At 32.6% G+C, this 21,356-nt stretch overlaps 2 protein-coding genes and 1 pseudogene across 2 annotated transcripts; all 3 read left to right on the top strand.

Annotated features, from left to right (window-relative positions):
• The first annotated feature begins 96 nt into the window (after positions 1-96).
• LOC145948025 (uncharacterized) lies at positions 97-657 on the top strand (annotated as a pseudogene).
• A 3,952-nt stretch (positions 658-4,609) lies between these two features.
• Positions 4,610-7,459, top strand: LOC145948026 (esterase FE4-like). Its single transcript, XM_083057793.1, has 4 exons — positions 4,610-4,619; positions 6,055-6,260; positions 6,581-6,867; positions 7,213-7,459. The coding sequence occupies exons 1-4, from the start codon at positions 4,610-4,612 to the stop codon at positions 7,421-7,423; spliced, it is 714 nt and encodes a 237-aa protein (XP_082913919.1). The 3' UTR covers positions 7,424-7,459.
• Positions 7,460-14,653: 7,194 nt separating this feature from the next.
• Positions 14,654-21,055, top strand: LOC145948027 (uncharacterized). The gene is made up of 8 exons (XM_083057794.1): positions 14,654-14,666; positions 17,892-18,109; positions 18,711-18,959; positions 19,295-19,429; positions 19,586-19,786; positions 20,268-20,509; positions 20,594-20,753; positions 20,910-21,055. The coding sequence occupies exons 2-8, from the start codon at positions 18,046-18,048 to the stop codon at positions 21,053-21,055; spliced, it is 1,197 nt and encodes a 398-aa protein (XP_082913920.1). The 5' UTR covers positions 14,654-14,666; positions 17,892-18,045.
• Positions 21,056-21,356: the final 301 nt, after the last annotated feature.

Genomic DNA, 21,356 nt, shown 5'->3' on the forward strand with positions numbered 1-21,356 from the left:
AATAAATGTGACGAGTAAGTTTTATTTAACTTCTTTCTATGTTTATATTTTTTTTTTACAAATTGTATTATTTTTAAACTAATTTCGTTTTTACAGCATTTTGTTGGAGCGTCGTGCTGTTCATATACTAGGCAGGCGATACGCATTGACAGTTACCGAGTTCAAATTCCTCGCAATTGGTATCAACGTGGGTCCACCGAGTTACGTGGAGATCGTTATAGGAGATCATCGAGGAAAGGAACTGATACTATCTCTCGAAGCGTGGAAGGGACTCTACGAGCAACGTCACAATATCCAAAATTTTCTTCGGTGCGACTCGAAAGATGTCCACAGTTTTATAAGCGTTGGACCACTAACAGTGAGATTTCCTACGATTAACGACGCCAAGTTAATAAGTCTTGAATCTTCAAATGTACGCATTATGATGATCGAATCGACGTTACACCATATGTTCGATCTCGATCCATGCATTGATGTAACTTTTGACCGATTGGTTAAAATTACCGATACAGTCGATATCAAGTTTACACAATTTTCAAATATCGCATCCAATGTAACGAATCCTAAAGAAGTATCAAATTAATACGCGCTAGCGACGCCTTCAACAAGCATCAGCTCATCGATTGCGAGCTGGCAGCTTTAGTTTTTAGTCCATAATATGTAAGAAAAAAATATTTAAAAGAAGAATAAAGAGTTTTTAAGTCTAAATTATGATGTAATTTCTTTGCATGCATTTCCAATCCGCACTCTTTCCCACCCGTAAACAGTTCCCTAGCTCTTATACGTATAACTCCCCAATAATTGCGTGGAATCCTTGCGGGGGATGACGTCATGCGGGGAATGGGACCGCGAGGCTAGAGACCGAGAGGCTAGGGACTGAGAGGCTAGGGACCGAGAGAGAGGTAGCGCGAGAGAGATAGCGCGAGAGAGATGACGCGAGGCACAGCGAGGAGAGAGAGAGAGAGAGAGAGAGAGAGAGAGAGAGAGAGAGAGAGAGAGAGAGAGAGACAGAGAGAGAGAGATGACGCGAGGCGCAGCGTCGGCCCTAAAATCTTCATTCCTTTCCATAATATCCTAATGATTTTATGGACATTTAATGGACATTTTGTCCATAAAATGAGAAACAGTTTTATGGATTCTAGAGCGCTCCGGTTACAAGCAGCCGAACGTTGGCGCCGATACGTTGCATTCTTCCTTAAAAAATATTAAGGAAGATGTTTCGCTGCCGTTTTATGGGAGATTTTCCGCGAGGGTACAAAGCTGCCGAACGTCAACGCAAATAGGTAGAGGCCTATTAAATCACGTTTCAACATGTTCGTCGCAGCGTCGGTCCTAAAATCATCATTCCTTTCCATAATATCCTAATGATTTTATGGACATAAAATGAAAAAAACATAGTTTTAATGGACTCTAGAACGCTCCGTTGACAAGTTTGAGCAGCCGGACATCGGCGCTTGTTCTATATCTTTTTGGGAAAATGTCTAAGATCCCTCATAAAAAAGTCGTAAAGATACCATCTACAAATATTGCACTCAGAAAACTCCCCCTCCTTTGCCGAAACATCCCCTCCACCCCGCGTGACGTCAGCCCCCTCGCCGGCGAGATCCCCCCGCCCGCGTGACGCCAGCCCCCGCGCCAACGAGATCCCCCGCACCGCACACCCCCCTCGGAGGACCTGTGTTAGAATTGGCCTAGTATATCTACTGTTTGCAAATCAGTCAATATAATTATAATAATTTCGTGTTATTTCGCTTTATGTTACATCAAAAAAACAGTTCAAATAATTACTCATTAGTTGGAAACATTAAACAATTTTCTTCTTCAATATTTTTCAATTAAACAAAGTGAGATCAAAATCCTCAATATCAGGTAAATTAGCGTTATAAGTTGACTGCTGATTGTTATTTGATGTTTCAACATCTTTAGCTCCTCTACCAGAATTTGATAGATTGTCTGAACTGTTTAAGAATCTGCACAAAATTAAAAATATAAATTTCGGAATTAATCAATATCATATTTTTTTTGTAAAATGTGTACGATGTATAATTGTTAAGTACAAATAATAAATATATACATATAAATAATATTACAAAAAATTAAAAAGAAATTTATGTCTCTATCAATGCTTGAAAGATAATCAATAAACAATTTGTTCGCAAAAATGTCAATTATAATTTTGTATTATTTCGCTACATCAAATAAGCAGTATAAATAATTACTCATTAGGAAAGACCATTAAAGAATTCTCTCCTCTAATATTTTCTATTGAACAACTCTTTTTTCCAATATTCTTCATTACATTATTAACAGAAAAATCGATATCTTTTTTAGTATCCTCAGAGACAGTACTACAACTTGACAAAGGAAAACTGCTTGATGTTGCAGCATATTTACCGGAATTGAAAAGATTTTCTAAACGACTTGATAATCTGCAGAATTAACACAATATAAATTTCTGAATTAATCAATATTATGAAGACTTCAAAGTAAATTATGTGCACAATAAATAATTATTGAGTACAAAGTTTATAATTGCAAACTATAATATTAATAAAACAGTTTTATTATCCAAACATTTTTTGCTCAAAATATCTATAATCAAATACATATATATTTATGTATAATGTGTGTGTATATGCAAATATGAAAAATAATAAAGAAATAAACATAAAACATTAGAAACATCTATTTGCAATTTTTTTCTATTAATTAATTAGAATTACTTGTATTCGTGTGCGTGTGTGTCATATATAATATGTAAGTAATTCTAATTAATCCGCCACACACACACACACACACACACACACACACACACACACACACACACACACACACACACACACACACACACACACACACACACACACACACTTGTTCAAAATTTGAATTATGACTATTAAGTTTAAACTTTTGCATCTAAAATATTAGTTTACTCGAATATTTACATTTGTAATAAACATATTCTACAAATCTAAATTTTATATATTATTATTCATTATGCATAATTTTGTTCATTGCATAAAAAAATGTACATTAATGATTAAAAGAAAACAAAACAGTAATAAATCAATTTATCGATGTTTCTCTTATCCCGTTGGTATATGTTCTGAAGGTACCGAGATATTATGAGATTGAGATAAATGTATCATTAATTTAAAAGAATTACATTTATCAATCTATTCGCAAGTTTCGCATTTCTGAGTGACCTCAAATGTGTCCAGTACCCAAGTGTTGAATAAACCAATTTAATTGCTATTTCTTCACAAAGCTTATGTTTACTTTCCATGTGTTTCATTATTGTAGAACATATACGAATACTTTTTTCATAAGTCTTACAATTGTTAGTACAATTATCACATTTAAATTTGTTTCCTGATGAAGAATAGGGCAACACTCCTGATGCATCAATTTCTTTATGCATTCTTTTTATATGATCTTTAATAATATTCTTGTAAAATTTCAGTTGGTATATTGCATCACAAATATAACATACTGCATGATCTTCGTTATATTTTGCTAAATAATTCCATATCCATTGACGAGATTTATTTAATCTGCATAGAATAAAAAGTAAATTGTTGGAGTTAACAATATGTTAAAGCCTTGCTTGAATTGTGCACAATGTATAATTACTAATACTAGATAAAATCCAATATTATTAATAAGCTTTTATTGTCTCCTTCAATTTCTTTCATCCCTAAAACTTGAATTTTCAATATTCTTAAATATAAACATTAAACAATTATCATCAAATACAAAAATGTTTACCCTGTTATTCACATACTTGTTCATACTTTTATATAGAAATGCCACAAACTATCGATTATAAAAGTTCTAAATGTAATAAATGGCAAATTTATTAATATATATTACATCATATTTTGCATATACATAAGATGTTAAATAAAAGAATTTTTGAGAATAAGTAGATTGATTTAAAAAAAAATGTAATTAACAGGTGTTCTACAATTAAATTCTTTGAATTAATTAGACTTTGTTTTCTTGTTCGGATTAAATATGCTTTCAAAATATGTGACTCTTTTTATAACCTTGTATATTTGTACTTTAATATTATATTAGCTAACAATAAAAGTTAACTCAAATATTTAATATTTGTGATAAACATCCTACATATTTGAATTTATGATTTTATTCATTATACATAATTCTATTCATTGTGCAAAAATGATTCAAAAGTGCGAAAATAAAAAATGAAATTTAATTCATCGCCGTTTCCCTTACCTTTTACGTGTCGCCATTTCCGAAAGTACAACAAATTATATTTTTTTTCTGTATTCGATAAATTTGATAATAATTAACACAAATATCAATAATGCTTGATTGTTCTTGATGTGATATAGTCTCACAATCGGTCTTATTACCTTCACTCGATCTTGCTGATATCTGCTCTGTATCATAGATCGTGCACTTCTATATAGGTACATGTGAAAAATTATTTTAACGAAAAATATACGAAAGATATACAAATTTGTAATAGAATAAAAGAAGGTCGTGGGAAGAAGTATAATTCGTTGTAGAAACATAAATATTGGTACACAATTTAAACTTGCCTAACGTTTTAAGTTTTACGATTAAATGTTAACCAATAATGACACCGAGTAGGAAACAATTTGAAAAAAATTTTATAATTATAAACATTACAATAGATGTTCGACACTTTCCAAATTTCTGAAAGATATGTTTGACTTAGCAGATATTACTTCTGTCAAAATAATTAGTGTAAATCACTAGGCTAACAAAAAAGACAAAAATACGGAATATCAATTTTTAATCAGTTAATATATAATAGACTTGTATGTGTATTAAATAAATTAAAAATATATTTATTTTATTTATTTTTATTTTATTTTGTTTTATTTATTTTATTCATAAATTTGCATTAATTTTACATTACTATTATCACTTTCAATGCATCGGATCTATCAAGAAATTATGTATAAACACAAAAATCATTCTTGCGAAAATATTTTGGTTTAATACTCTTTTAAAAGAGTATTAAATTCTTACAAAATCTAAAATAAAATTATATCTTTCTTTCTCTCATTTAACATGAAATATAAGTAAAATGTATAAAAAAATTATTTATATATGAACTATAAAAAATTTATATAAAATTATTTATTTTTGGCAATCCTTAATAAATAAATAGTTAAAAGAATATGTGTGCATATAGATATAATTAATTTGTATGTTAAATAATGCAAGAGACAAAAGCAAACGATTGTTTATCAGAGGCTCTTTAATTTTTACACTTTTTTGGAATTATTTAAGTCAAAACTGAAATTATTGCAAATTGTATGAATGTATGCAATTGCTTGATATAGCAACTACTTGATACAGCACAAGATGTATTACTATGCTTATGTAAAATACTATTTTATTAATGACAATGTATCAACTTTATATTTTTCTTCTTACATTTACAGTATCGCATAAGAACACATATTTTTACCTGAACAAACTAAAATGTTATTTATAAAATAACTTATGTACATTATTAGTACATTTTCTTATTAGTTATTAGTACATAGTTATTTTTACATTTTATTAAAATTATTTCTGTGGAATATATAATTATAATATATAGAATATATAATTGTATAAATTATATATATATATATATATATATATATGTTATAAATATGTTATATAAAATATATATAAATACATAAAATATAAATATATTATATAAGATATTTAAAAAATGATGGATATCTAGATAAAAGACATTTTTCAATGTGTGGCGATGCTTACTTAGGAAATAGTTAACACATTATATGTTTACAGATAATTTTATACAGTTTTACAAAATCATTTCACGTTATATATATTATATTGTATATATATATAATTAAATATATAATTAATAATTATAGATTATACAAGATATAAAATACATGGAGAAATAATGGATATCTGTAGAATATACCTATAATTATAGATTATACAAAATATTATTAAGAAATATAAAATTTCTTATATAAAAATTTTTTTTAAGTTGAACAAACAATTTATGCATAAGATGCTCCTCAGGTAATTACGGACGAGATCAGGGTGAACATGTGAAGAAATTGAATAGTGATTTCCACAATGTTGCACCTCTCAGTTTATACTACGAAGAGCAATACCGTCTTCGAGATACACAATTTCGAGATGAAATAAGCACTAGTATTCGCGAATTCTACTTCGACAATGAAGACATCGATGAATCCGATGAAGCTAGATTCAAAGTCATCGATGTAAGTCCAAATTAAATAATATAAATGTTAATATTTTTGAAGTTTTAAAACGAAAAGAATATATGATTTCATTTTCTATTTTTATTATATAAAAAATAAGACATTTTCTTTAACTCGCAAATAGAGTATACAGTTACTACAAAAATTATTTTATTCTAAAAAATTATTTAATAATACTTATAATATGTTTTCTATTTTTTGCAAAATTAATCCAACAAGAGAATTGCAGTATTAATTTAATTACTAATTAGTTTCTACTAATTACTATTTAATTACTAATTAATTTAATTAGTTTCTGTATTAATTTAATAACTTTGCAGATGTACAGCGACGCGTGGTTTAATCACGGCACTCACGAAGCTATCCAAGACTTTATTGTGAATCAAACTTCACCAGTCTATTATTACTACTTCGCGTACAAAGGAAGCGCGTCTTTTAGCTCGATATTCGGCGATAGAGAGAAGAATTATGGAGTGTCACACGCGGACGAATTGCAGTATTTGTTCCCTGTGGATGAACAATTGTTCGTGGAAACGGAATTGTCCAAGGAGGATAACGAGATAATCAGTATCATGACCGAACTCTGGTACAATTTTGCAAATTCCGGGTAAGTGTTAATATTTTAGCGATAAAATTTATTACTGAATACAACCAGCTATCTCACAATTCGGATTTACATCGTGATTTTATTATGACTATATATCAGAATTGTATACATATACATATATAAGTTTTATAAAAATATGAAAGACCAGTATATAATACAATTAATATTTAATCACGATAATAGTTAGCATAATAATGTCTATTTTTTGCATTATTTTATCATGATTATCTTATAATAATTATATAATGAGTTAATAATGGAGTTATAATAATTTTTTCTTTTGATTATACGTTGAAAATGAAAATTATTAGTATATAAGGTACATATTACAATAAAATTCTTTAGAAATCCAACGCCAAAGGTCACGAAGGCAATTCCCATAAAGTGGAAGCCGGTGAAAACAAATTATTCACCAGAGTATCTATACATAGGAAATTCGTCTAAGATAATTATGGAAAACAATCTTCTCTCGGAAAGAATGACATTTTGGAATCAGCTAACACATCGGATGAAGTTACATAGTGCAGATTTAAAAAATTTTAAGGACGAGTTGTAATTCACAGTTGTAATTAACATTTTTATAAATTGTTGTACGAAGATCTTTCAGTGATTGCAAGAACTTCAAAATGTTGAGATCTCTTAAGAATTTTTAAGAATTGATTTTCAAAATTTATTTTATAAGAATATATTTTTAATCTTAATTGAAACTTTATAAACAATTTTATAATTAAAATTGGGTTATTATAAAATTTTGTATTAAAATTATTTTAATAAAGATATTAAATCTAATGTATATGTTCTCAAGTTGCATTTTCTTTATATTTTTTCTACAAGGCTTAGGCTTATTCTTTTTTTTTTCTTTAAGTCTAAGTCTCACTTCATAAACATCAATGCATTTTATGAAATCATTTGGTATCAATGCACATTTTCTTAATTTCTTATTCATAGATATAGTCGTAAAATTAAGAGTCATAATTTTTATAATCTTCCTATTAACAAATATTAAAAGATAAATATATATCTTGTGATTATTAATTTTCTCAAATAGTAATAACATAATCTGTGCACAATTTTTCTGTTATTTTAACATGAACAGTTATATTCCATTTTTTAAAGAGTATATGATATTTTTCTTAAATTTTCTGAATCTAAAGAATAAAATATAATTATTATAAATTCCCATATTTATGATTATATATTTACAATTATATATCTAATTATATATTTATAATTATATATAAGTAGATATACTATACCAATTCTAACTCAGGGGCAATGAGGGTGGAGAGGGGCGAGGGGAACCTGTGGCGCGGGGGAATGACGTCACGCGGGAGGGGGAATGACGTCACGCGGAAGGGGGAAACGTCCGCGATATACCGCGAGGGGTCCACGGGGTGGGGGGAGCGTCCGCGATTTTGGTGCCGGGTCCGCGAGGGGTCCGCGGGGAGGGGGGAGCGTCCGCGATTTTGGTGCCGGGTCCGCGAGGGGTCCGCGGGGAGGGGGAAGCGTCCATGATTTTGGTGCAGGGTCCGCGAGGGGTCCGCGGGGAGGGGGAAGCGTCCGCGAGTAGTCCGCGGGGTGGGAGAGGCGTCCGCGTGGTTAGTGTCCGCGAGGGGGCCGCGGGGAGGGGGAGCGTCCGCGATTTTGGTGCCGGGTCCGCGAAGGGTCCGCGGGGAGGGGAAAGGGTCCGCGATTTTGGTGCAGGGTCCGCGAGGGGTCCGCGGGGAGGGGGAAGCGTCCGCGAGTGGTCCGCGGGGTGGGAGAGGAGTCCGCGTGGTTAGTGTCCGCGAGGGGGCCGCGGGGAGGGGGAGCGTCCGCGATTTTGGTGCCGGGTCCGCGAAGGGTCCGCGGGGAGGGGAAAGGGTCCGCGATTTTGGTGTAGGGTCCGCGAGGGGTCCGCGGGGAGGGGGAAGCGTCCGCGGGGAAGGGGAGGCGTTCGCGTGGTTAGTGTCCGCGAGGGGGCCGCGGGGAGGGGGAGCGTCCGCGATTTTGGTGCCGGGTCCGCGAGGGGTCCGCGAGGAGGGGAAAGCGTCCGCGATTTTGGTGCCGGGTCCGCGAGGGATCCGCGGGGAGAGAGGAATCCGCGAAAGACCGCATGAAGCTTTTTGGGTGAGGGGTCCGCAGGGAGAGAGGAACGCGAAGGAGAGCGCGAGGCACACGTGAGAGAGATGACGCAAGCGCGGCGTATATGCAAAAGCGAGAGAGATAGCGGTCGCGAGATGATTCAGCGAAGGAGAGCGCGAGGTGTTGCAGCGAGGCGTATATGCAAGAGCGAGAGTGATAGCGCGAGATGAGAGGTAGCGAGATGACGCGAAGGAGAGCGCGAGAGCTGATGCAGCGAAGGAGAACGCAAAGAGAGAGGCGTTCGTAAGAGAGAATTTTTTTAATTAATATTTTTTTTCTTTTAATATTTTTTTAAATTAATAAGATTTTAATAGGAGGAAAGGAGAGAGGACCTATTCTAAAATAAATTATATATTTTTTAATATTTAAAATAATGTTTATTATATAACTCTGTGTGTGTGTGTGTGTGTGTGTGTGTGTGTGTGTGTGTGTGTGTGTGTGTGTGCAATCATACAATTTTGTGTGTAAATTTAAAAATTTTAAATATAAAATATAATATAAAATACTATGATGGCTGCGTCATGATGATCGAACCAGGTGGGTCGATATGATATTTCGCGATGATCGACCCATGTATCACGACTTGTGGTATGAGGCGGAGGCTGTGAGGTGGTGGCTGCGAGGTGGTGGGGCGGTGGCTGCGAGGCGGCAGGGCGGAACTCCTACATGACAGAAATTTTTTATTAAATATATTATTTATTTTATTAATCAATTTATTATTTTAATAATTTATAATTGAAGAGAAATACTTACAACAATTATTCCTCCTCAGAGGATTCTCTATGCTCAGCATAGTAAAATCTAGAAATGCTCGACTCGAATAGGAGAAAGCGATTTTTCGGATCAGCCCATAGTTTCATAGCCCATAGTTGATATTTTAGAGCATCAGTATGAGGTTTTTTCAAACCTATTTCGCGCCCATGTATCATCTGCACGATTAAATTAACCGGAGTGTTTGTCGATACTGCCGGAACATTCATATCTACGCTTAAGAAAGGTTTGCGTAGCGATCTTTTTAAGTCTTGGAGTTGCACGATTCGAGCTTTCCGCGACTGCAAATTTCCAATTAATAATTTCTTGGGGTTGATTTTCATTCCGAAAATTCTCATTAGTTCTTGTGGACATTGTCCTTCTAACAAGTCGATACAACCATCACAATCTGGCTCCCACATACAGTAAAACGTTTTATCAATTTCATGTGGATGCAATCCGATTAAATTATGTTCTTTCAGCTCAGCAGCCGTCACCAACACAAGTTGTTCCAGTAATTCAATGCATTCCTCCAGAGTTAACATCTTCACATCACTCGTCATTTTCACAGCACTTTAAGTGTTTTAATTTTTAAACAGTTTAATGTGTGCAAGTAGGACACACACTGCACGATAAAATTTGATTTAGGGAGCATCTACAGTTGCAACACGTTTTCCCTTCAATTAGAGTATATCTTACAGTTTCATACAACCGCACAGCACGAGCATGCGAGTAGTCTGCTACTCTATGACACGACACATATATTATAATGTTGCTCCCCTCTTGATTTTAATTCTACATCTCTCTTCATCTCTTCATCTCTCTGTTCTAACTGGAGTATCATCTAGCTCATCATTTTTCTACATCTCCAGAGAGTTTTGTCGACTATGTATATCAGACAGGGAAGAAATAATTAAACACAGTTTAACAGTAAAATAATTTTATTTGTTGCAAGCATTATAAATAATTTCATTTATAACACAAGTTATCAATTCACAATCTATAAGTGATTCGCTATTAAACATATTACTATCACGTATCGCCTTTGCGGCATTGCTCACATCGCGGATATTATCACATTGTGAAATATTTACAAATTGCTTAAATTTTTCATTAACACTATGAGTATTCTCACACAGCCAGGAATACATATGATCAATACATTTTTCGAAATCGAATAAATGTAGTAACGTTGATGGTTTCATGTCCAAAGAATTATCAGATGATGTAATTTTTATAATTTTTGAAGTATACATGTTAACCGCTTCGAGCGTCAGATCACTAATCCATGGCGGAGTTTCAGTTAGCTGTTCAATGTCTGCTCGTTTCCGCATTAGAGATTTCCATGTTTCAATGGGCAATATTATTTGATTACCTCGATTATCACCGAGAGCCAATTCCACATAGGATATTATTCCGACGCTGATTCCTATTTCCAAATATTTGTATGATGTTGGGGTTAAGACGTATCTTCTTCCAAGTATACGAGCCGCACGATGAGATAAAGCGCTACAAAAATTTTATTGAAAATAATTATTTAACAAAAAAAAAGTTGTTTATTGAAAATTCATTTAACAGATAATATTGAAACTTACTTGTCACATTTCTTCTTGCACAAAACATTGCTCTCTTGTACTGGAACGTAATAATTCATGCTGGCGGAGTACATTTCAAAAGAACCTTTTCAATCGAGTGATCAATGTGATATTAAATTATTTTTAAATTTTATCCATAATATCCATTGTGATAGGGTGGGGATTATTGCTGATCCAATATTATTTTCAACCAATCAAAGCACCGATGCACGACTGCTGCTATGACATCATCCTCAAATGAAATGTCAGAATTATTGTAAAGGTTAAAATGTACAAAATGCAACATATTCAAAATTTTAAGCGCTAATGCACAGCTGCTACTATGACATCAGTCCCAGGTGTTCAAAATGCAGCATATTCAAAATTTTCAAGCGTCGATGCGCGGCTGCTATGACATCATCCTCAAATGAAATGTTAGAATTATTGTCAAGGTCAAAATGTGCAAAATGCAACATGTTCAAAATTTTCAAGCGCCGATGCGCGGCTGCTATGACATCATCCTCAAATGAAATGTTAGAATTATTGTCAAGGTCAAAATGTGCAAAATGCAACATGTTCAAAATTTTCAAGCGCCGATGCGCGGCTGCTATGACATCATCCTCAAATGAAATGTTAGAATTATTGTCAAGGTCAAAATGTGCAAAAATGCAACATATTCAAAATTTTCAAGCGCCGATGCACGGCTGCTATCACCTTGAGATGAATCTTGCGAAATGTGCTAAATGTATCACGAGCGCCAATGCACCGGCTGCTGTCATCCCCCAGGTGTTCACAATTAGTTGATTAGCAAAATGTGCAAAATCGCAATTTTCAAACATAACTGCATGGTCGCTATGACATCATTCTTAATGAAATATTAGACGCAAAATGTATCAATTTCAAGGCCGATGAGCCGCACGTGACAAAATCGCAACATACTCGAGTTTTTCAAGTGTCAGTAATCAAATCAAAATGCTGGTAAGGAGGCATACTCTGTCAGTATCTTTGTCAGAGGTTCAAGAAGTGCATCTCGAGTAAAGAAATATGGCACAATTGGAAGCAAGTTTGTTGGAGCAAGCCACAAGGGTGAATTCGGTGGAAGAATATATTGTGTGGGAGCAGTGTGACGAATACATCGAATCACTGGAAGAACAAAGTCGAATAAAACGTCCACGATTACCGATCGGAGTTCGACAATCGCTTGTCTCCCAAATCGCGCGTCTCGAAGGGTTGAAGAATTCGGTACGCAGACGTTTTGTACACGCAGGTGCCGGAAGCAGTTCGCGACATCGGACATCGGACTCATATGGCGAGAGATTGATACGGCGTTCGAGAGCCGCATCTTGACTGGTGCGGTGATAAACAGCAATCACATCGAACCTCGTCAATTTCTAGAGGAGGCCAAAGACATTGTGATCAGACACGTGCAAAAAGTGTTGCAAAAACACCCTAGTATGACAGTGAACACTATGTTTAATGGCGAGTTCGTGTCGGGCGATAAGCGTGCTAATAAAACTATCAATACAAAAAACTTTGAAATCTTTCGCACCTCCGATTTACATGATTGGTACGATCACCGCATTATCGAGCCACGCTAGCATCGCTAGAAGAATTTCAGGAACGCAATAGTGGTTGGGCATTGTCGCGAATAATCAATTTAATTGTAAATATAAACAAGTATAATCCAATGCGTGCGGGATGTCACATTAAATTACCGCGAGAAATAATGATGAAGAGAGCAGTGGTTAATGTGCAATCAAAAGACAATGCATGTTTTGCGTGGGCGGTGGTCGCTGCTCTGTACCCCGCCGAAAGAAATGTGGAACGGGAATCATCATATCCGCATTACACAACAGTGCTGAATCTCCAAGACATTGAGTTTCCAGTGACTGTGAATCAAATTAAAAAGTTTGAAGTTCATAATAACATTTCGATAAATGTGTACAGCATCGAAGAAAAGAACATTGTCTCGATACGTCTCAGTGAGCAGAAGAAAGACAGACACATCAACCTGCTGTACGTGCATGATAGCAACAACGTTGGACATTTCGCATGGATCAAGAATTTATCCCGCCTCGTGAACACACAATTAAGCAAAGATGGTCACAAGAAACATATCTGCGATCGGTACGTATATTTATTGCAATAAAATTATATATTAAATAATCATAAAATAATTATAAAGTGTTTGTAATTGCTATTATCTTTTACAGATGTATGCATTATTTCGGATTTGAAGACAAACTGCAATCACATACGGTAGACTGCGGAGAGATGAACGACTGCGCTATCCGGTTACCGAGCGATAAGGACAAGTGGCTCATCTTCACCAACAGGAAAGAGCGGCTTCCATTTGTGGTGTACGCCGACTTGGAATGCGTTTTGGCAAAGACGGAAGAAGAAAAAAACTTTCAACATCATCAAGTATTTAGTATTGGATACTACCCACACAGCACAAGACATCCATCGGACGTCCAAATTATATTCGTTTTATGTCGGAACGTCCGTGAACATATTACGAACGTCCTATCGACGTCTGTTTATGGATATCCATTAGACGTCCATCAAAAGATGTCCAATAGATGTCCAAAATATAACCGTTTTATATCCGATTTCTTTGGACAATTTATGGACATCCATTGTACGTCTCGTTTGGGACGTTCATCGGATGTCAGCCACAGGATATTCAATGGATCCAAATCACATCCATTTTACGTTAATAAATCCATATGTAGAGCGACACAAATTTAATCGAATATTTTGTACAAATAAATCTATTTTTCGATTTTTATTACGCGTACGACGACTAAAATATATCTCTGTGCTCCGCTATTTTTGTTTTAAATTCAAAAATCGATTAAATATCGATATCCGGTTCAAAAACTCTAATTTTGAGAAAAGTGTAGTCTAAATAATAAGTGTAATTTTCTTTAAAAATAATATATGAGATTATTAACACTTATATGGTTAATATTTTAATGCGTACGACAAATTTTTTATGTTAAAATAGGCTGCAGAATAGAGAGGTTCTCGAGTTTCTAGAAATTCTTCATTTTATAGTCAATCATTATACCTAACAAAACTTGTACAATACATGAAATATCACCTAAGTCTGTGTTACATTTGAATATGTGAAATAATATGTGAAATAATATATGGCGCGATTTCCATATATTGGCGCCACTGATTTCTGTACTATAGAGATCAGTGATTAGCGTTTGTTTAATTCCCGCGTTTTTGTCTGTGATTCTCACATGTTCATGGTGCCTGATGGTGCCTGGTATGCTTTGTGGCCTTTCGCTGAATCGTCTCGGACGAATTTTTATTTTCTTTATGCAGGATTCTTTTCAGGTAAGTGAATTTTATTTATGATTTAATTTATGTTCATAATAATGTTCGTTAATAATGTTCATAACTCACATATATAATTAATTTAAGTATATGTAAAATGTATTGCGCTTTTTTAGAGGTTATGATAGGTTATGAGATGTGACATGATCGAGCTGCAAAAAAAATGTGTTTTTGATATCCTTCTTTAAAGAAATCTTTTCGCAAACATAATTTTATTCACATTTTGTCTATAAATTCCGAGGTCAGACGACGCGTGCAGCAAATGTATATCATACGTATTTCGTATACAACATGCATGATTTATATTGTAAGAATAAATATTCTTCGCATAGACTTTTATTCTTAATGTCGACGATACATGGCTATGTTCTCATCAAAAAAGTTTATCAATATGGAATTCCTTATTGTAGAATAGGCTTGTTGAAGTCAGAAAATATTATTAGCTACATTAAATATAATTCAGTTCCTAATTCAGCTACATTAAATTCAGTTCCTAAATTTAAATTAGTTCATTAAATTTATTTGATTTGTTTTACATAAAAATAATCTTAAAAAATATAAATTTTATGTATATATAAATGAAAAAAAATGAATGTTTTTTATGGTTAAACGGCATAAGCAAATAACTTTACATCACTTTACATCGAATCTTCTTTTCATCACCTCAACAATTAGTCTTTTATTTTACTTTCGTTTATCTTATTTATCTTACTTTTGTTTATATCTTATTTATGTTTATCAACTTTGTAGGTAAAATATAATCATGCCAAAGAGGAAACCAATAAACACTGTGTCAACTCGTCACGTTAGAAGATTAATAAATAAAAAGACTTTGTTTCTTCATCAGTACTTTTTAGATGAGCACAGATCTTCGAATTTAGACAGTAAGGAAGAAAATTCGATAGCTTCCAACATAGTTTCGAATTCATCGTCTTCAGCTAAATATTCAAACGAGCAAATATTTGATGCACATGTTAATGAGGTAAACATTGAAGAGGTGTCTTTCTACTCAAGTAACAATAATAGTTCGGAAGAAACTGATTTAGGAGAAAATAATTCTGAAGAAAATAATACATTTCAAATTATTACTGAATATCACGAAAATGAAGTCGTGAATATTAATCAACAATTACAGAAAATTGAATTAAAAGTCGGTCTTGCAAAGTGGGCTGTAGAAAGGAACATTTCGCATTCCGATTTATCAGCGCTTCTAAAAGTATTAAAAACCGACCCTCATAATTCGGATTTACCAACTGATCCGCGAACATTATTACAGATTCCGAGACATACAAAAATTAAAGAAATGGCACCCGGATTTTACTGGCATTACGGCTTAGGTCGTAGCTTAATAGATTTTATTGAACAGAATTCCAAAATGTTTGTTGAATTTGAAAATACTATTTCTTTGTCTATTAACGTCGATGGGTTACCATTGTCTAGATCTTCAACCAGTGCACTATGGCCAATATTAGGTTGTCTAATCGAGTATAGCATTGTTTTTTTAATAGGCGCATATCACGGAAATTGTAAACCGAGCGATGCTTCCGTATTTTTAAAAGATTTTGTAACAGAAGCTATTGATATTGTTCGAAATGGTTTGATTCATAATGGAAAAATATATAAAGTTGTCATCAAACAAATAATTTGTGATGCTCCAGCAAAAGCTTTTATTTTAAATGTAAAAACTTTTTCAGGGTACTCTAGTTGTACCAAATGCTGTGTAGAAGGTAATTTTAGAAAAAATAGAGTATGTTTTCTAAAAAACGATGCCAGAAGACGAACAGATAAAGACTTTGTAAATCAGACGGATGATCATTATCATTTAGGACGTAGCATCTTGGCAGATATTCCTAATTTAGGTTTAGTAACAAATGTAGTATTGGATTATTTACATGTAATCTGTCTCGGTACAGTACGAAAAATGCTAAATGACATAGTTAGTGGCGAATTGCAGGTTCGTCTTCCTCATATCAAAATTGAACAAATATCTCATCGTTTGATCGAACTCAGATCGAGTATTCCCATAGAATTTGTTAGAAAACCAAGATCGTTAAAATATCTTGCGCAATGGAAGGGTACCGAATTTCGCCAATTTTTATTATATACTAGCCCTGTTGTGTTCGAATCAGTACTTAGTTCGAGTTTATATAATCATTTTATAAGTTTTAGCGTTGCTGTCAGAATAATGTGTTGCCCAAATTTATGTAAACAGTATTTAAATTATGCACAACAATTATTGAATCATTTTGTGCACAGTTTTAAAATTATATATGGTGAACATAAAGTTTCGCATAACGTGCATAATCTTATTCATATGCCTGATGACGTTAAAAACTTCGGTGTACTTGACTCCTTCAGTGCATTCAAATTCGAAAATTTTATGCAATATTTAAAAAAACTTGTGCGAAAATCAGATAAACCTTTACAACAGTTAAACAATCGCTATGCAGAATTAAAAAATATTTTACATGCATCCAATACAAAAGAAAAGCAACGGATTATTACACCTAGAGTATGTAATTTACACACAAATGGTATTCTTATTGATAGCTGTGTAGATCCGCAATATAAAGAAATTATGTTTAAGGAATATGTATTGCGATCTAATGATAAAGCTAATAGTTGCTGTGGGTTACGACAAGGAAATATCGTATTCATTGAAAACATTAGCTTCAATACAGAAATAAATGAATTCGTCATTATTGGTAAAGAATATGAAGAAAGGAATGATTTTTTTAAAATTCCATGTTTGTCGTCTATGCTTGATATATATATAGTTGGCAAATTATCTAAGAGAAGATGGTGGCGTATATCTGATATTTGTCAAAAATTTGTACGTTTGCCTTATGCACGAACGAATTATATCGTATTTCCACTACTCCATACTGATGATTAACTTTTTTTGGTTATTTTTTTATAATTTATAATTTTTAAATTTATAATTAAATTTATAATTTAATGTCTGTAAAATTGTAATGTAATTTTTTGTTATAATGTAACTTTGTTTAATTGTCGTTAAATAAACAAAATCTCAATTGCTCTAAAATATATTGCTCTAAAATATATTATTAGATAAATCATGCGTTAGGCACATAAAAAAATTGTTATGCTAACAAGGTTCAGTTCAGACAGCTCAATATCTGACGTTTCTTTATATTACTCGTTTGATTCGGTAGCGATTGGAATGTCACTTAATATTATTATTACTTTATTGTTTAACAGCAGCACCATGAAGGACGACTCACGAAAATACTACGTCGTTCAATTTGACGACGGAATTCAAGTTATTCCTGAAAATTAGTTTGTTGATGGAACTCGAATAAAAGCATACTGGCCAAATTACACTAACTTCAAAGCTTACGATAAGGCAGTTGAATCAATGCAAAATGTTGACATTGTTAATTGGACACAAGTCGCAGTACGTGAAATCATAGCATCTTCTGGTAAATATAGAAATATATATGTTTATAATGTTTGATATAATATATAAAAGTTAAATATTTATATAAATAAATAAAGATTAATATATAAAAAAAATATAAGTTCCTATTTTTAAAAAATTGATCTTAAGTCAAAGCTTTCACATTATTTATAATCGGTTCTTATATTTAAGATCGTCTTAAGTACAATGATTAAGATGTCAAACCATTCACATAGCCGTATTAAGACATTACATAAGACTCTTGAAATAAGAACGATCTATATATGAATATCAGCTATTATTATCTAAAATCAAATTTGCATTATCACTTGATGCATCACTACTACACCCTATAAGATTTGTCTGAAACAGTTTTTTTTAAATGCTTAGCTTTAAAAATATTTTTCCATTTCCAGACTATTTAATAACCTGGTATAGTAAATTCTATAGTTTTTTATTGTAGATGCCTTATGTCAAGTGTACAAGAATCTAGAAAAGAAATTGATTACCGAATTTATTGCTTTTGCAATGTTTTGATTATTAGAATATCAATACAGAATTTTTTCACAATACTATAAATATTTCATCGATGCATGTTTCATTCTATACTACACTATTTTCAGATTCCTTTCAACGTGCGAAAGAAAAATTAAAGAGAGCAGAAATAGTCACAGATGTAAATACTGATACCGACGAATTACTTGCAAAGAAGCGAAGAAGAATTGCAGCAGCGAAACGTTTAATCAGTAGTGATTCAGAGGAGGAAGATTCGTTTGCTGAACTTTTGCCATCATTCCCGCGTCAACCAATTGCGCGACAACAAAGCTGTGGAAATAATTCATCTGCACATTACAGCAAAGGGGATATAAGTTGTAAGAAAATTATATTTACATTAATGTTGCTATTTACAAATCGATTCTAGATAATTGGACGCAGTTATGCAATATGGAACCAATCACCAATTTTTTCGATTTCGAGATTTTTATTGCAAATTGTGTCTGATACATTCAAATGTATCAGGTACAATTTACGATAAACATCTTGAAATAAAAAAAATGGTAGTTGGTTCCATATTGCATAACTGCGTCCAATTTATTAATTAAAAGCGAAAGAAATATTCTAAAATATTCCAACCAAAGCACTGGTCAACAAAAGTAGATTTGGCAATTTCTAGCATTACATTTTTTAATTGTCATTAATTTTACAGCTAGAGCATCATCTCAACAATCATCGCTATTGCAATTGCAATCCGAAGAACAGGACTATTCATTTCATTCCAATCTTTCTCAGAATAGTAGATCGTCAATAATAAGTAAAAAAAATACCAATAACATATACAATGGTAATTTTTAATAGTTAAATAATTTCAAATTTATCGTTTGAAATGTAGTTACCAATTACTCTATATAATCGAAATATTGAATTGTTTTTATCCTCCTTTTAATTGGCTTTAATCAAAATATTAATTATATTTTATTATATTTGTTATTTTTTTCAGATATTTTACAATCGCAGACAATAAAAAAGAAGGGAGTTAGAGATCTTTCGCGCTCAACCGATTTCATACAACGCAATAACATTTCTTCATCTGATTCTGAAAACGAGTCTAGTTTGGCACAATTTGCTAAGAATGTAAAAGAAACTGCACATAAATCTTCACCATCCATTGCGCAATATGACAAGCATATGCAAGTGGAAAGTAAGTCATAATTTATATAATAAGTTTGTTTATACACGGTAATTTGAAACAACCGTTTGTTTTTAAAATGTATTCCTGACTTAATTCTAAGACGATTTTTCCTTTATTAAAATTTTGTCCGAAGTTTAGTTTTTAAGTTATAAAAAGAAATAATTAACGAATTACGGGACAAGTATGAGAGATAGACAGGAGCGGCGCAACTCATCATCCGATATCACGTGTAACAAACAGCTGATCGTAACTATCGTAATAACACGCATCGGATGATGAGTTACGCCGCTCCTGCCTACTCCTCGTACTTGTTCCGTAATTCGCTAATTATTTCTTTTTATAATTTAAAAATTAAGCTTCGGATAAAATTTTGGTAAAGGAAAAATTGTCTTAGAATTAAGCCAGGAATACGACATTTTAAGGATAAACGGTTGTTTTCAATCTTGTATGTATTATATTATCAGTAATTAATAGTTTTGCATGCTTACAGACGATGCCTCATTCAAAAAGTACATTATAAAAACTTTAACGGACATAAAATATAAAGTAAACATTATTATTGCCAATCAAAATGATGAACGAAACGTATGTACCTGTAAAAAAAATCAAGCAAACGATCAAAATGAAGAGGCGGGAGAGAATCCGTTCATTTCTATGTTTCCGATTAAAAACGACGAGGAATTACAAACATTAGAGAGATTCTTAATAGATGAACAAAATCGCGCAAAATTGGTAAGATATTTGTTAATTTTCATCTATTTATGTTTTTGATGGTTTAGACAAGTGTATTTATAATTATATAATAATTTTGCACAGATAAAACAATTACAAAAACTTGGTGGCCAAAGTGCAAAACACACTGTACAAAACATGTTAAAAAAATGCATCGCATTAGAATTAGCGCAAACATTTAGTTGGTTTGGAAGAAGAAACAAAAAACAATTTTCTGAACTGCCCTTTTGCACAATTGTAACAGGTAAATAAGTTAATTATTATAATACACTTCCTATTATTGAAACTGAGTAATTATTAGTTTATAAATGTTAATTAATTGGTGATAGATTTAATATATTTTTTTTAATTTGATATTTTACTAAAATTTAGTATTAAAACTTGTTCTCTTATTTTTCAGATGTAGTTCAAAAACATTATCCCGATGCTACAAATACATTTATTTGTACTTTCATTAAAGAGTGGCTGCGTCGCGCGCCTGAAAAATGTGGTAAACGTGCAGATGAAGAAGCAGCAGTTGAGCTTCGTGCAAATGATAACGACTAGTCTTATCGTAAGCAATATATATATATATATATATATATATATATATGTGTGTGTGTATATCTACATATATATATATATGTATACACATATATATACCAAAGATAATAGAATTAATATTTTTGTTATTAACTCATAGATATTATTTGATAATTATAGTTTGGCCAAGTGCTTTTGTGTCACATCAATATAAACCAATTTTGTTAGAATAACTGTAACATTTTTTTATTATAATTAATAAAATAATTATTTAGTTTATTTTTATACGTTCAGTATATGTATAAAAAAGTTACTTATTATTAGA

The sequence above is a fragment of the Prenolepis imparis genome, unplaced genomic scaffold (assembly GCF_030444845.1).
Source record: "Prenolepis imparis isolate NDT839.2.m4 unplaced genomic scaffold, iyPreImpa1.0 SCAF_215, whole genome shotgun sequence".
Lineage (NCBI taxonomy): Eukaryota > Metazoa > Arthropoda > Insecta > Hymenoptera > Formicidae > Prenolepis > Prenolepis imparis.

What these genes read in the sequence shown, in the direction of transcription:
- LOC145948026 (XM_083057793.1), top strand. An exon ending in CTAGATTCAAAGTCATCGAT is followed by an intron (nt 6,261 to 6,580) that starts GTAAGTCCAAAT and finishes ATAACTTTGCAG; the next exon opens with ATGTACAGCGACGCGTGGTT. An exon ending in TACAATTTTGCAAATTCCGG is followed by an intron (nt 6,868 to 7,212) that starts GTAAGTGTTAAT and finishes AAAATTCTTTAG; the next exon opens with AAATCCAACGCCAAAGGTCA.
- LOC145948027 (XM_083057794.1), top strand. Translation starts at nt 18,046, where the DNA reads ATGCAAAATGTTGACATTGTTAATTGGACACAAGTCGCAGTACGTGAA. An exon ending in CAGCAAAGGGGATATAAGTT is followed by an intron (nt 18,960 to 19,294) that starts GTAAGAAAATTA and finishes TTAATTTTACAG; the next exon opens with CTAGAGCATCATCTCAACAA. An exon ending in CAAGCATATGCAAGTGGAAA is followed by an intron (nt 19,787 to 20,267) that starts GTAAGTCATAAT and finishes GCATGCTTACAG; the next exon opens with ACGATGCCTCATTCAAAAAG.